We start from the raw sequence: 17,323 nt of genomic DNA, 5'->3' as shown, positions 1-17,323 counted from the left end.
ACACACACACGCGCACGCAAACATGCACACCAACAGTTAGATTTCCAAGCATATTTGAATTGGGTTCAGTTAACTTGACTCACAATATTTGTAAAGTAAAACCCACTTAGGTTTTAGGGTTTTTTTTTTGTTTGTTTGTTTTTTTTTCAACAGAATTGTATTTTTGATGCCGAAGACTAGTCTATCTGTGAGCAGCACATCAGTGACCAGAGCAACAACATGGTGTATGGCTGACATGCCCCTTCGGTGGTAGGGGGTATGACCTTTGGTAGTAGGAGGTACGACCTTCAGTAGTAGGGTGGAAAGGCCCTCTGTAGCAGGGGGCAATGCCCTCAATAGTAAGGGGCAAGGCCCTCTGTAGTAGGGGGTAAGGCCCTCAGTAGTAGGGGGTAAGGCCCTCAGTAGTAGGGGGTAAGGCCCTCAGTAGTAGGGGGTAAGGCCCTCTGTAGTAGGGGGTAAGGCCCTCTGTAGTAGGGGGTAAGGCCCTCTGTAGTAGGGGGTAAGGCCCTCTGTAGTAGGGGGTAAGGCCCTCTGTAGTAGGGGGTAAGGCCCTCAGTAGTAAGGGGTAAGGCCCTCTGTAGTAGGGGGTAAGGCCCTCAGTAGGACTCTAACTACTCCCCAACCTGCAACACTAAGTCTGGGACAGAACCCAGTGGCCATCTGTTGGGTTTACTGCATGAGACCCAGTGTACCTATCTGAGTCAGACTCACTGTAACTGATTCACTGAGTCAATCTGACTCACTTTGAGTATTTCTTCAGCTCCTCTGAGGTGTCATCCACCACATCACTTTTCTTGGCCTCATAGCACATGGCCCTGCAGAGCCGGCAGGCCACTAGGGCCTTGGCCATGGACTCCTCCCCATGCTGCCAGAAGAACAGTGCCATCTTCTGCCTCTTCATGAGAACTGCCCACACCAGCAGCTCATTAAAGGGGTAGGGGAAGCGGCGCGTCTCTGGGTCGTCAATGTCCACCACCTCCTCCTTACTGCGCTTCTGCTGCAGGTCGCTGGATGACTCCAACTAATGAAAAGCACACATACACGCACACACACGGTCAGAGAGAAAGGTATAGAGGAAAAAGACAGGCAGAAAGACAGACATGCAGAGGGACACTGTGCTCCACCTTTGGTTTGTAGGGCTGTGCGGTCTTGATGAAGTGGTTGTGTCTGGTTTTCTCTTTCTTGTCTGCCTGCATGCTGAACGCCTCATGGGTTTTACGTAGAGAAGGCCCGCTGGGCTGGGTTCGCCCCGATCGCTGTGGAAACATGCCGATTTTACACGCATGCACGTGTATAAAAAGCTAGACCAACCAGGAGTGAAATTGTGCACAGCTACTCGGCTCTCTGGCTGTTACTCTCCTGATTGTCAGAAAATCAGAATGGCTGTGTTTACCCGGCTGCTACCATGGAGATTGTTGTAGATGATCCTAAAGCGTTTGCGAGTATAGTTGCAACGATAGGTCCCTCCCATCAGGTACTCAATTACCAGGCCCACATCAATCAGTGTGATCTTATAGTTAGGAGGGAGGTTTCCCTGGAAACAACATCGACAGCACCATCAACACCACCACCCCACTAATCAGTGTACTGTTAACTGATTACATCGCATAATAAGAAACTGGTTGTTAGAATAAAATATTCTACCTGTTTGACATCCCTTACAAGCTGAAAGAGGGTGTGGTTTGTTGGGAGTTTCTATAAGGGAGAGATGAAGTGGGAAAGAATGAAAAGCACTGAACAGCAGTGTTTCCTCCAGGGCCCCAGCCTCACCCATCCCAGAGTAGCTGGGTGTGTGTACCAAATTGTACATCTCCACCTGCTGTGTGTGTATCATGTTGTATATTTCCTCTTGTACAAGTACTATGTGACTGTATGTTTGTGTGTACTGTGTTGTACAGCTCCTGCAGGAATGTATATACTATGTGTTTGTGTGTGTGTGTGTATGTACCATGTTGAATTGCTACTCCACGTGTGTGTGTGTGTGTGTGTGTGTGTGTACCGTGTTGTATAGCTCCTCTAAGTGTGAGATTGTGAGGAAGCGGTGCATGCTGACTCCGTTCTCAATTAGCAGCTTAACAAAGTCCACCCGGTCCATCACCAAGGCATCCAGCATGGCCTGCTCCAGAGAGTCCACCTACGCGCACATACGCGCACGCACATACACACGCACGCACGCACGCACATACACACGCACGCACATACACACGCACGCACGCACATACGCGCACATACACACGCACGCACATACACACGCACATACGCGCACGCACATACACACGCACGCACATACACACGCACGCACGCACGCACATACGCGCACATACACACGCACGCACATACACACGCACGCGCGCACATACGCGCGCATACACACGCACGCACATACACACGCACGCACATACACACACACGCACATACACACGCACGCACGCACGCACACACGCGCACGCACACACACGCGCACGCACGCGCACGCACACACACACACACACATACACACATACACACATACACACACGCACACAATAATGATGATTAGTATGATGCTGAAAGAATACTGACCAGTGACACTTCAGTTTGACCTTTGTTATGTGGGGCAAGTTGTCTACTGTTTTGACTAAAAACATGGGCAACGTGATCCCTTGGGGGGGTGAAATTTCCACTGTTTTAATAGAGGTGACGGTTTAACTACACACATATATGCACACTTACCAGTAACTTTTGACCATAAACAAACACATGATCTTTTGCGATGTCCACTCTGTTCCATGCAAGCGTCAGCACCAACTGGTCAAACGCAGAGGCATCAGTGCCTGTATACACACACACACACACACACACACACACACACACACACACACACACACACACACACACACACACGAGCACACGTCAAAGGAGCTGTTTTTCTAGTACACTTAAGTGTATTGTCCCCAATGGTTTATGTTTGACATTCTCTGGGTCTCTCATGTCCTAGAGCGACGCACAAGCTCTGCCATACGGCAAACAACTGACCATGCATTAGCATTCCTTTCCCCAGTGCATAAATTGGCTACTTGCAAATCAATACCATTTTAGTGCCCTATGTTCATACTCACTGAAATTAAGAACTTCACCCTGCGCAGATCAAACAACAGCAACACAAAACCAGACTAAATCTTTTATGGTTCTTAATAGAAATATTAGTTATTTTGTCAACCTTTGCTTGTGATCCGATTAGAAAAGCTGGAATGATATGGACCAATAAGGGACAGTCAGGAAAGAGTTGGATATACATATACATATTCAAGCTTATGGCACTGTCTGATTACTCAACCCACTGCATCAAAAGCCACAACAAGAACTTATACAAAAACAACAACATATACATATTCGATCTTATGGTACTGTCTGATTAAGAGGTTCATTTGGTGGGATTAGGGTTAGGACTCCCCTGGTATTAAAACTGGGCTCTTAAATAAGGTTATGTTCTCCTACACATAGAGATCTGTTTGATGTAGCAGACACAGATATGCATGCACATGGAGACAGACACGCAGACGGAGGCAGACACATACACGCATCTACCTTTTAGCAGAGCCTTCAGAATAGCCACATCAATGTCCTGATGGTCTTCCGAGCCAACGTGAAACACAGTTATCTTTCATCATCACAGATTAGAGAAACCATGTATGCACACACACACACACACACACACACACAAAGCGGGGGGGCAGAAAAACACGATCACAAATGCAGGCACTAAAAAGAATTTTTTAATGAACAGGTGGTACATTTTGTGTTTGTTTATGTGTGTGTGCGCTGTGGGCAGTCTGAGAGAGGCCATTTACCAGGTCTTTGTTCTTCATACATTCCATGAGTGTGTGAAACAGGTGAACAGCATCATTATGACTGAAGTTAAATGTTTTTTTGATTGTTGCAAGGATGTCAATCTCTACACCATCTGGTAGTCCACTGCAGGAGGTCACACACAGGGAGATAGACATGAATAATTTGTGTGTGTATGTCTAGTTTTTGTCTTAGCTGCGGAAAACATTACCAGTGTAGTCCAGTATGTCATGAATAATTAGCATTTGTTTGGGTGTGTATGTCAGTCCATCTGTTTATAGATGTATGAGTATATGTGAAATGTGCATGTGTGTGTGTGTCTGACCCATCATCCTCAGTCTGTTTGTGGACGTAGGACAGGATATCTGCAGCACGACCCGTTCCCTCACACACAACCACAGGCACAGGGGGGCTCTCCTGCAGGTACTCCAGAACAGTCAAGATCACGTTAGGACCGCCCTCAAAGATCAGGGCAACGACAGGGACTCCCTGCCCGATACCTGCACACGCACACACACACGCAGGCACGTGCACGCACGCACGTTAGGACCGCCCTCAAAGATCAGGGCAACGACAGGGACTCCCTGCCCGATACCTGCACACGCACACACACACGCAGGCACGTGCACGCACGCACGTTAGGACCGCCCTCAAGGATCAGGGCAACGACAGGGACTTACTTCCTGATATGTGCGAACACGTGTGTGTATGCATACACATGCAAACAAAACACCCATAAGCAACAGAGAAGCATATGATGAACATGTTCATGTACTTAAGTACTGTGAGAGTGGTGTGTGTTTGCGCGTACGGGCATGGATCCTCTGTAGGTTGATGTGTTTCTCTAGCTCCCTCCGCAGGTTCACCTCGGCACCATATTTCCCCACAGTGCCGTCGTCCACCAGGATGAAGTGGGAGTGCAGGTTGTTCAGCACATTCAGCTTACTCAGTGGGTTCAGCAGCGTTTGGTAGGGGGCCACCACCTACACACACACACGCAACACACACATGCACAACGTCCACGCACAACATACACCCAAACACGCACAGCTACTAGATCTACCTACAGTATGTATAACAATGAGCAGTGAACAAATAAAGCGTGGAATTTTGTGTATGTGCGCCTGTGCACATGCATGTGGGTCTGTGTGTGTGTGTTAGAACGCCATGGGAAGGGCTCACATCTCTTCCGATAAGATCGGTCCTGTTTTCGATCACGCCCCAGGGGGCAATGCCGATGGTGCAGATTTTCCGTGCAGATCGTGACGAGTGTTCTTTTAGGGCATCACCCACATGCTTCGCAACACCTGGAAAAGCGGTCAAATCATTACAGCCTTAGAACCGGCCAAAATCATTACAATCTCAGAACTGGCCCAAATAGCTACAGCCTCAGAACCGGCCCAAGTCGTTACAGTTTCACAACCAGCGCAAATCTTTACAATTTCAGAACTCGTCCAAATCATTACAATTTCAGAACCAGCCCAAATCATTACAGCCTCAGAACTGGCCCAAATCATTACAGCCTTATTTCTGAAAAACACCTCAAAAAAGCAATGTCATTACAGTGTCTTTCATGAAATCAGCACAAATCCACCATCATTACAGTGCTTCCATGTCCTGCTGACCCAGGGGGAACAGAATGATGGTAATGTTTGTTTTTGGTCTGATCAGAAATGACAGGTGTTATCGTTCAATACCCTGTGAATCAGTGCTAACATTTAGAGCACATCTCTGTGCAAGTATGAATGTGTGCATGTTAGTATGTGTGTGTGCAAAATGTTACCCTCATAATTAAGGCTTTGAACAACTACAATTACGTATGTGTTATCTCAGCAGCAAACTGGTAACTCCACACACACCCTGTTCTCCCTTATCGATCTGTGTGCATGTGTATGCTCACATAAGTGTTGAAATGTGTTTATATATGTATTATATATCAAGCATAGTATATGGAAGGCATGCATGTGCACACTCACACAGCATTTATGAGGTGTTTATGGCATGCCAATATGAGAGTGTGTGTGTGTGTGTGTGTGTGTGTATGTATGTGTGTATGTATGTCTTGCCTGTGTTGACTCCCCCAGTGAGGATCCAGGCCCCGGTTGTTACAGCAGCCTTAATGAGTCCCTTCCCCACCACCTGCTTGATCCGTGGGTGCAGGTCAAAGTTCTGGATGCCCCCATGCACAGATATTACAATCTTAGGAAGCTCCATCTGCCACTCTCTCAGCATCAGCCGTAGAATGGCCTCTGGACGGGAATCATGGGACAGCCGCACATACTATACGCATGCACGCATACACACGCGCGCGCACACATGCACACACAAACACGCACGTCAACAAAGTCAAAGTATCTGCCAGAGAGGGACATTTCTCAACTGAAACTGATTTAATATTCTGTGTGTGTTAGTGTGTGTGTAAGCACCTTGGCTCTGTAGGAATGCGACCCGCCCTGGAAGTTGATCACTCCATAGGCATCAGTGGGGCTCTGCTCCGTGTGCTTTTCCACACTCCACTCCTCCTGCTCCGGCCCTAGCTCCACCCCCTCAGCCAGCTTCACATCCGAATACTTCATTGCCAGGCTCGCTGTGAACCCAACATGCTGCCGGACCAGCCGGCCGCAGCAGCATCTACACACACACACACACACACACACACACACACACACACACACACAAACAAAGAACACACAAAAGTCAGAATATCACAAAATATGCACTTGGAATATGACTGTATACTGTAACAAACCTGACTCCCTTTACACTAAACACACAAAGCAGACACACACGTCATTTCAGTGTGATTCCAGCTGTAGTCAGTGATGCAGTGCTCACTGCATCCCACTGACCTCCGTGAGCTCCAGACCTTTAACTCCAGTGAACAAACTATCTCCCTGTTAGGCTCTCACTGAACACCACCACACTTCATACACATACACACACATAGACCACACACACCTGAATTAGAAGGGCAGAACGTTCGAGATGGGCACTCACCTGACGAGCTGCTGACATATCTGGCATCCTGGAAGGCATCTGCAGAGAAACAGAGCACAGCTCAGCAAACACATCTAGACAGCAAGTTATAGACACGACTCAAGGGCTGATGACTGTGGACACAACTGGAGGGACGATGACAGAACTTTTTAGTTCACGATTAATAGTTAAATGAATGACTAATTAATGGTTGGGGTTTTTTTTTGTTTGTTTTTTGATGGTTGCTGCTAATATTATCCCACAATTATAGTATGATAGATAGCAACAATAGTGTATGAAAGCACTAACCCACTGTGACATTAAATAAAACTAACTTCAATATACAAAGCTTAGAAGCCTTAAAGGATCAAGTGGATCCAGGGCCCTTGCTAGGATGACTTCTACACTGGAGCACACTCCAGTGTAAACTCCAGTTTACATAATTGGTTGTAAAACTGTTGGGTAGGCCTACATTGTGCCTCAAGACTCTAAATATAGAAGAACACCTTTTGCTCGTGGGACCTTCTGAGCACTTTAATGCAAATGATAACAGAACAGAAAAAGTTTGACATGGATAAAAAGTTTTTACACTTACCTGATCTATTATTTGTTTCTGTTCTATCAATAAAGTTAGGAAGTGTAGGCATTGGAAATATGATGCACTGGCCATCATCTGATATTTTTGGACTGAGTAATTTGTAGAACAATTCTAAAAAAGGTTTAAACTGAGTAAGACCCAGCTGTTAAGGACGCCCTGTAAATGATCTCCAACATAACGTTCCCCGGATCTGCCCAATGCACCACTGCCCCCACAGAAGAGATTAAAAGGTCAAACAGGTTCTACTAACACCTCTAGGTCAGCATCTAGCTGTCGGGAACAGGAAATAATCAGGATCTTATCTCACAAGACCAGAAACCTTGTGCTGTTGTAGTTCATTTACTTCGGCCATCTACCTGCCATTCCAATGCTGTTCCATGAAACATATCATTTTGAAATCTAATGACTGTAATCTAATGACATGAAAGCAAAAATGACTGTAGTCAGCTGAAATAATAAAGCTCTGGAGGTATAACTACAGCCATCCGACACCATGACTGTCATTGTTAAACCACAATCACTTGTTATGACTTCAGGTTAAACTTGTGCTGTATCTGCTGTTACTTGTGGGTAAACGTGAGCTGCTTTCAAAGCCAGCATGCAATTAGTGCCCTCCGAGGCACAGGGCCTCATCTGCAGGACTACGCTTGCAGCCTTCAGGTCGTTTTCCCAGAAGAGCCAGAAAAGACGTGAACTTCGGAAAGCTCTTCCCTGTAAGGGCCTGACAAAGAACGGCTCAGCGGAAGCTATTCCAGCTACACAACCAACGGGAAGATGCTTCTTTCCATAAATCAAACAGTAACTTATTCCTCCAGCTCCAAGGAGACATTAAAAAATGCTGCCAGTGATTCTGCAGTACACAGGGTTAGAGAAAGCTTAGTCTCCGGAAGCATTGTTGTTAAAGTACAAACTTATCTGAACTCAAACTGATGCAGATGTGTGTGTGTGTGTGTGTGTGTGTGTGTGTAAGCGTGTAACTAGGTTACAGTCAAGGAAGAACAGAGAAACTTACACAGACATTCACCAATAAGCAGAAAGGCATTTTAGGCAGAGGTTCGTGTGGACCAATCAGGTGTGTGAGATCAGGGTGATATGAGACACATTCCTTTGCAAGTGTGGGCACCTCAACACAAGAATGTTGGTGTAAATCTTCCCCCACTCCCACCTCCCCAAACTGTTCTCCCACCTTCATCTCAAGCAGAGAGCTCGCTGCCCTGGAAAACTCCAAACACAGGAGAGAAAACACCTCAACACACTGGAGACCTGAGCCTAACCCAGAACCCCTTAGACATACTTCACGCTTCCCCGAGGGGATGAGCAGTGCTGCTCCAGGAGCTGCTCCAGCAGGGGGTGGGGGTGTGATATGGCACACTTTGGGGGCATGATATGCTACATGTTCGGGGTGTGTTTTGGTGCTTGGGCTTGTCAGTACCTGTGAGGATCTTTTGACACTGGCAGTATGTAGACACATTCCCTCTTGGTGAAAGTGTTTTCTATCCAGGATTTCTGGGACTGCAGAGAAGAGAGAGAGAGAGAGAGAGAGAGAGAGACAGAGAGAGAGAGAGAGAGAGAGAGACAGAGAGAGAGAAGCAAATCAACGACATGAAAGCCAACGGTAATATAACCGCAGTATTGCCCTGAGCAGGACAGTGCTCCCTTTACGCCTGGGTCTTACCCCCATCATGCATGGCCCCGATGAGGTCTTCGGGGGTGCAGGCACAGGGCATGCAGGTGAGCGAGGGACAGGTGCAGGAGCCTGCTGTGCTGAAGCATCTCCCCTGGGCAAACATTCCCACCCTTCCCACTAGCAGCGGTGAAACGAGGATTTTAATGCTGCACACCTCAGGAACGCGTCATGTAGCTCCTGGGCAGGAATACTGGAGCTCATTGGCACACTACAGCCATAATATAGAGGTTGCCACGCGCACACACGCGCACACACGCACACACACGCTGCTGGACATCGGGTGTACTGTAGGGTTGGACAGAAAAGCAATGCCATCGTCCACCTTCCCCTCTCTGCCTTTCTGCTCACTCCACTCTCCCATGCTGAGGGGGCATGTGGCCCCCTAATCCAGCACTGAAATGAAAAGTACCAGCAGGAACAGTGCCACCATATTTAAGCAAATTCGCGTAATCAATGAAAATTCCTTTGTGTTTGAGGCGCTGGTCCATCGTCACAGTGTGGAGGCTCAAATTAAATAAAGCCTGAATATCTCCAACTGGAGGTTCTGCACCAAGAGGGATTTAACGCTAAAGAATTTTTAATTAAATTTTCAGCTCCTGATACCTGTCCACTTTCACGGGACCACCAGGGCCTCAAAGACAAGTTTGTCAAAGTTCAAAAAAAGAGGGAAAGAAAGAAAAGAAAAACTTTAAAGCAAAAGCCCCTGTAAGGTCCTAATCAGACCCAAAGAAAAGCCCTTGACACAAAACCAGACCCAAGCTCCCCCAAGAGCAAACTCAGACAGGACAGGGAACATCTTCACAAACAGAAACACTAACGTTACTTGTGAGAGCCACGCATGGAGTCCACTGGCTCACCAGTCACTTGTTGTATTAAATGCAATAATTCTAGTGTATTAGTTAACTTATTGGATAATTAACATTACATACAACGTTAGGCTTGCTCTGTTATCAACTGTGCATGCTAAAGCAACATTTTTAGTTTAACACGCAGCCATGTTAAATTCAGTCTACCTCCAACTTGAACTCATCACCATCCTCTTCATCTCTCTGCGGCAGCAGAGAGTACAGGAACATGACCAAGTTTCTCCACTGTTGACAAAGATCTCACTTTCCCGAACTGAGCTAGATCATTCCCATGCAGCCAGGTTGAAGACAACTCATAGAACGGTATGGACCTTGTACATTCTGGACCTAGAGATTTCCTGTTCCCTGACGCACTGTTTTTGGTTGCAAATATTGTGTGAGATTTGGAAGATGTGCGTCTGTTCAAAAAGGAACGATCCCTGTGTGACTCCCTCCCTCTCCTCCTCTCCTCTACACTGTTAATGAGTAAGAACACAGGGACGGGAAGCCTGGCTCAAGAGAAACGCTACAGAGACAGAGAGAGGGGGACAAAAAGACAGACAGAGAGGGCCATACATCACGCGCTTTCTCTCGTAACCATGTACACAGACATGCAGACAGTGGAGAATCTCGGGTATTGGACAGCAGCAGAGAACTTCCCCGCTGCTCCTCTCCAACACACAAACACAACCTCTCTTGCACTCTTACACCTTCACACGCTCAGTCACAGACTCTCAAAGTCACAGATTCGCAAAGTCATACAGGCACAAACAACCCTATTATTCTATGTCATTTTGCTGCTAACGTCTCATGCAACTTCACACACACACACACACACACACACACACACACACACACACACACACACAGCATCAAGCACTGATTTAAATTTTAACTAAATCTCTCTAACCCCAACACTAAACCTAACCTAAATTTAAACCCTGACCTGATGTAAGCATATATATTAACTACAACATCAGGCCCAATCTAAGTCTAACCTCAATCTAAATTATAACCAAACACTGTTTAGCTTAATAAACTAAACCACCTTAAAACAGCACATTACTAATTCATCATCTGTCATCTTATAAATCATCTGCACTTTTAAGAATGACTGAAACAATCTGCTCTACACTTTACTGTGCACCACCCAGTAGGCTGTCACATATTTCTAATGTTCTCATGACACTTCACAAAAAAACATGCTTGATGTTTTATTGGAGCACATATAAGAGCTGACACACATACACACATGGGCATTCCACATGAAATCACCAAAGCCATCTCTACTATTTTTGCCAGTTATGAGCCGTTAAAAATTAGGAATGTTACCACCTACATACTGAGCAAAACATATGACAGAATAACTCATACCACTGGAAAGAGCACTGTTTATTAACAAATGAAGATGGCTTCATGAACTCAACTGTATATTTCAGGGTATCCAACATTTTTCCATATATGCCAGCTGAAGCAATGTTACTGCTTAGTCAAGTATCAGTAGCTGTTATGAAAGCGCACTACTGTGGTTTACAGCTTCCTTGTTTTTGTCTTCATTGCTATATACAACAGCTTTACATGAAAAATGGTTTTATCTTTTTGAATTTTGTAGAATTTTTAGGATGCGGTGGTGATCATCACAAAACAGATGTACAAAATTTTTAAAAAGTTAAGCTTTCTGAACATGTTTTCGGATTCTTTCTCTAGTGCAAGTTGTGTTTTTACATTTATTCTTTCACTGACAAAATAATCTGCCTGGGAATAAACAACTGTCAGAAGGGCATTGCAAAATTTCTTTGAATACAGATTCATGTATTATTTACAAACGGAACACACATTAATTACCTAATACAGCTTTGTAAGTATGGTATGTGTGCTCATTTTACATTTCTGTCTTTTGGGTTTATTGGAATCTAATAAATATAGCGTGGCTCATTACCAGAGATATCATGATACTAATGGCAATAATGAAACCATGAGCACTGAATGATATTGGATGGTTTTGTTTTTTGTTAAAAAAAAACAAAAAACAAAAAAAAAAACACATATTAAAAATAAGAATACCATGCTCAAACACTCAAATACTTTACTAAAGGAAGAAATATCCAACATGACAGACAAGATCAATTAACGTTCTGTGATGTTTCAGATTAGATTTGTTATAGAGTTGGACTGGATTATTTTCAATTTTTCTTTCGACATGTTTTGCTTGTAGCCCAAAACCCACACTAGGTATCAGATAAGTGCCATATCTATAAGATACAAATTTCATATTTGATATTCTTTATATGAATTATTTTTTCATGGAATGAATTATTATGTGGTAGCACTTTGTCAGACAGGACAAAGATGCATTTAGAAAGTGGGTGCAATTGGGAATTTTCTTCATTTTGGCTAGGTCATTAATGTAAAATCTCTAGCACTCCAAAAGGTTTTTTGTGCAGCAACACTGGTGGTCAAATATGGTCAATAAAAGTATTCCCAGCTTTCGTCTGTTTAGTTAGTTAAATGCGCCTTAAACTGGAAATCTCTTGCATCTAGAAACAACATTTCCAAAGATTTTGTAATGCTATAATTGACTATAATGAATGATAGTAATATTCCATAAACAACAATAAACTTATATTTTAATGATCACATTCTGTTTTATTCATCAGTGAAGATTATATATATGAAGGCTCAGAGACTATACAATGTGCAGAGACACACAAATGCACCCACATACATGCAGAACAAGAATATGAGATGAAAAATGTTTATCAACTTTTTTTTTCCATAATGAAAAAATGATAACTCAATACCTTTTGTTGTATATTTGGTGCACAAGGATAAACAGCAATCTGCACTGTAATATTACTAAAGGGTCAGTTTATTTTAGGCTTGCATTTGTTTTTTTGTTTTTTTAATTGGTTTAATTCATTGTCATTTTTCTGAACGTATGTTTTTTGTATTTAAAAAAAAAAATCAATTATTTTCCTTAATTAAAATTAGTCACTTCCAAATTCCTTCTCCCAAAAGACACAAAAGTGTGATTTGCATCCAGTGATGCCACTGGCACTCATTCTTAATCTATTTTCATTAACTCAGACCAAAGATCAAGAATTGAGAAGAGATCAAGAATCTTATCAAAATGCTGTAGTGCGAGTCACTAGCACGTCTCTCCTCTCCAGCATGAGGCACTACAGCCTGCAGGTCACAATCATGATACTGTCAAACATGATTCCATGAGTAAAGGATTCTGCAAGTATAGACTTCCTAATCTACGTCTATTATCTATTATAATGAAATCTATAATCTGCTCTAGTACTGTTATTCTGGCATTGTACTGTGTCATTAGTCTGGGAATTGTCATTAGTCTGAGAACTCCAGAGGTTTTAGTTCCCAAATACAACTCACTTTGTATTATTAAACTGCCTCAAATCCAATGTTTAATTGACTCAATTAGGTCATTCTTTTAAAAATGTTATTCTGTGTCCAATTAATGAGCACTGATGAGATAATGGTGTACCTACGTGATAAGTAATATTTAACTTATTTAATTTTATTGAGCAAACTACAATCATTGCAAAGGTTTGATGTGAGGAAAAAGTCTATAAAACCAGCATTTTCCTCTTAACATTTATTCACTTACATCTTGAAGTGTTATATCATAGTGTATACTAAACTGTGCCAAGAAAAAATGATCGCAATTCACATTTCACCTTGTTTGGATGTTTCGAGTGTCAAAGTGCATCAACATGGAGGATTTTCAACATTGTTCACCATGGTTGCCTTGCTCCTTAATCAGTAGCTAAAATGCAGAAGATTAACACTGAGTGAAACAGAAAAGTGTCTAAACTCATAGATATTATGTACCTCATCCCATCTTTCATTTGCAAAAATAACTACACTTTTAACTGTAATATAAATTCTGTGTATGTATAAATCAATGAATGAATCCATGCAATTATTGGTTGACTGAATCTAAATTGAACAAATCATAACAGCCTGTCTGAGTGGGTGCTCTAAAACACAGCCTGAGTGTGTGTGTGTGTGCTCACATGCAAAAATGCAGACTAGGTGTGTCTGTGTGTGTTAAACACTACTTAAGATGTGTGGGTGTGCTAAAACAATTACAATGTTAATTACAATTACAGTTAATTACACATAGTTGAAGTGTTGGTCTGTATGTGTACTGGTGGCCTCTAATGAACACCTACAGAGTAAGAGTCATTGTGCAACTCTGGCAAACTTTGCTCCCACTGCAGTATGGCTGTAAATCCCTCCTCAAGGGTGACTCATGTGACCTTCATTACCTCGGTGTCCTTGGTGAGCTACAAGATCCTGCTCCATCACTGCAAACAGCTGCAGCTGTTCTGATAACCACAAAACTGACATCAATACCACAAAAATTTATGATAGCATGTAAAAGACAAGGATTCACCTGTGTGCAAAGCATAATAAAATATTAATGGAAATTATTTTTAAGTTTTAAGTTTGCTCTAATGTTTTAGCTAATGACTGTCAAACAAATAATTGCGATGAACAATTTGTTTCCCCATTACATGCCACTGTTATGGCATGTTTAGTAATAGTGTAATAGTACTTACACTATTAGAATGATATGAGATTTTTGTCACACTACAACAAGAAAATGGTAGAATCCCCATTTAGTTTACTTAATACAAAACCAATGGTCTATTGGAGGCAACTAATTTTTAAAACTAAGATCCCATTTTACAAGCTTGTACTAAAACTGTTGTGTAGGTCCACCTAACATGATGAAAAATGCTTCAAGTGATTCTAAATTAATACATGTAAAACGCTTAATTTTAGACAAATTCTATCCAAACATTTTCATCAGCATGATCTATTCTACACTTAAATTTTACAATTGTATGAGGTGTTCATTTTTTGTCAAAAACAAGTTGTGACAAATAGGTGCTGGTTGAGTAAAGCAAAAAAATATGGTGGTTCAGCTGTTTGATCTGAATGCATTGCACAACTATAAACTAGGTTTAAACATACTTAAATCTAGCAGCAAAGGACTGTCTGTAAATAATCTCCTACACAACTAGACCTGCAGGGTCAAACACAACGCTGCCTGCTAGAAAAGAGAAACGCTGGTTCCAGCAACAGAGAGGTACGACGACACCTCTCTGGAAATGTTGTTTCAGATGAACTGACAGAAAACAACCCTGGACACTTAGGCTTTTCTTCCTTTTCCTTTTCCTGACATAAAAATGTGTTCCAGTAAAGTCCAACAGATGGAAATGCACCTAACTTACATTCTATCTGCAGTAGCAGACTCTGACAATTGCAAAACATTGTCCCAGTCATCTCTAATAATGCCAATCAGGCAGCATTATATAACCTTCCCCCTAACTTTGTACAAGGCATGTTGTTCCGCAATACTAAAATGTTAAAATTTCACCATGAATTCTCTCAAAACGCCAGATATCTTTAACGTGTAACAAAAAAAGAAGGCATCACTCTTCTTGGAAGTACAGACTAAATGGATAACTTATTTTCATGCTGTGGTGTAATGCAGGTCCTCTTGTTTTCCGGAGTGGCCAACAGCATAATCTACAGTGTGCAGCCTCAGTCAGGTGAATGGCTGTGGTTTGACTTGGAGCTTATAGCTCTACAAACAGGACAGGTAAGTCATAATTATGCGCCATTATTGCAGGACTGTGCTATTTCAGGGTCCCTCTCCTGTAGAGAAGACATCACTGCACATAACCTCTATTTTCCCAAAGTGTGAAAAGGGCTTGGGAGACACACAAGGACCGATTTTTCTGAACTGGATTCAGGAGAGACCGAAAGAGACGAGACTCTGTTGGATCTGACCCATCTGCCAGGAGAGCAACTTAATACAACATCACGATACATTACTGTCAAAACACCAGTACCCTATACAGCATTCTCAGAACTACAGGAAAAAGTTCCGATGCAGCAGTGTGTGTTACAAAACACACATCTCGAGATATGGACAGGTTTAGTCCTCTATGCTCCCTACAGAGCTTTCAGAACTATTCCCAGCATGTGCCTCCTGAACACAATTTGGAAATCATATAGTAAAATGGACTGGACCTCTGCTCTGCTCATTATTCATTCCCTTTCTCCATCACACCCTCTTTCTGCATCACTTTCCTCCACCCCATACAAGACAAGCACTAGAATAAGCAGAAACATGTGACACTCAAATCTCTCCCACTGCCCCCCCACCCTGCCCACAGGTCTGGAAAAGAAGAACAGTTATTACACATTGAAAACAGAATTCTCATTACATTACAACCTGCCCCCCACAGAGTAACTGACCAGAATCTTTAGTTTTACAATTCACAGAATAATCTGAGCACTTACTCTGTTAGACCCTTTTTTCTCTCAGAGTACCCAGAAAACCTGAGAGTTTTAGAACCTGTCACAACACCCCAGCTTCAGTTCTAGAACTCTCTGCCATTAGTCACACAGTCCTGTTAAAGGGCTACAATCACGCGGTCTCTCTCAGCAACCTTGCGTCTTTAACCGGAGAGGGCTGCGTCTCAAAACCCCATATTCAAATAGGACTGTTTATCACTACACAGAAATCCCAAGTTAATGCTATTAACGAAAGGTCTCAGTAGTGACGTTACTAGGCAACTGTGCTTACTGCTCATGTAAATGCATCAATGACTATTTATCCTAGATATTTGTTGTTTTTTTAATCATTAGTCATTTTCTGTTGTAATACTGCTAAATTTAAACTGTTTCACATGTCAAGTGCAAGGATTATTTATTTATTTCAAACACAAACACAGAGCTCCAGAAAAAGAAATACCACTGCAAAATTATCAGTCTTAAAATTAACACTTTTGCTTTATTTCATAAAGTACTGAAAATATTTCTTCCAAATATTGTCATTTAGAGCATGGTGAAATAAACTGGTCAAAATGAAAAATACAGTGTGTTCAGACAAGTTCCTGTTCATTTTTAACAAAGGTCGACCAATACGCTTTTCTCCAGAGTCGATACCAATACCGATTATAAAGCACAACGATATAGACGAAATTTGGAGCCGATAAATTGGTGTTTGCAGTGTGCAAATGTACAAGAATGCAACTCTCCCTCACAATTCACATTCAATATAAAGCTTAACATGCTTATTATTAGAACATTATGATGAAGTATGATGAGCTTTAGACAGTATAAAGGTTACAAAAATAATAGCTTTAACATTTAAAGTAATCTTTAAATAGATACAACTAAATAATTTAAAGGGTGTTTGTGCATAAAGTTAGTAAAATGAAAAATTCATTAGAATTGAGAAGAAAAGAAAAAAAATCGAGAGAAAAAGATCAAATTCCAGTCTCCTATATCTCTCCTCAGCAGCCTCACCTGAGTAACGCCACGTTATGGTGCAGAAAGCAT

The 17,323-nt window shown here is 42.6% G+C and overlaps 1 protein-coding gene across 4 annotated transcripts in view; it reads right to left on the bottom strand.

Moving 5' to 3' along the window:
• trpm7 (transient receptor potential cation channel, subfamily M, member 7) overlaps window positions 1-17,323 on the bottom strand; it is a 36,398-nt gene that overhangs the window by 15,419 nt on the left and 3,656 nt on the right. For 3 of the 4 annotated variants that reach the window (XM_027022778.2, XM_027022779.2, XM_027022780.2), the window contains exons 1-16: window positions 10,103-10,373; window positions 8,835-8,914; window positions 6,826-6,864; window positions 6,255-6,459; window positions 5,895-6,108; window positions 5,011-5,135; window positions 4,640-4,811; window positions 4,154-4,328; window positions 3,831-3,954; window positions 3,568-3,640; window positions 2,713-2,813; window positions 2,000-2,134; window positions 1,645-1,695; window positions 1,394-1,534; window positions 1,125-1,256; window positions 744-1,021 (exon numbers count right to left, since the gene is read on the bottom strand). In XM_027022778.2, the coding sequence (XP_026878579.2) occupies window positions 744-1,021; window positions 1,125-1,256; window positions 1,394-1,534; window positions 1,645-1,695; window positions 2,000-2,134; window positions 2,713-2,813; window positions 3,568-3,640; window positions 3,831-3,954; window positions 4,154-4,328; window positions 4,640-4,811; window positions 5,011-5,135; window positions 5,895-6,108; window positions 6,255-6,459; window positions 6,826-6,864; window positions 8,835-8,914; window positions 10,103-10,165 (2,108 nt within the window). In that variant the 5' untranslated portion in view covers window positions 10,166-10,373. Of the gene's footprint in view, window positions 1-743; window positions 1,022-1,124; window positions 1,257-1,393; window positions 1,535-1,644; window positions 1,696-1,999; window positions 2,135-2,712; window positions 2,814-3,567; window positions 3,641-3,830; window positions 3,955-4,153; window positions 4,329-4,639; window positions 4,812-5,010; window positions 5,136-5,894; window positions 6,109-6,254; window positions 6,460-6,825; window positions 6,865-8,834; window positions 8,915-10,102; window positions 10,374-17,323 lie in introns of those variants that run through there. The other variant, XM_027022781.2, reaches the window with a different exon arrangement.

Source organism: Electrophorus electricus, chromosome 4 (genome assembly GCF_013358815.1).
Source record: "Electrophorus electricus isolate fEleEle1 chromosome 4, fEleEle1.pri, whole genome shotgun sequence".
In the NCBI taxonomy this organism is placed as follows: Eukaryota; Metazoa; Chordata; class Actinopteri; order Gymnotiformes; family Gymnotidae; genus Electrophorus; species Electrophorus electricus.
The sequence above is the reverse complement of the archived record's forward strand: the minus strand, read 5'-3'. Positions and strand labels throughout refer to the sequence as shown.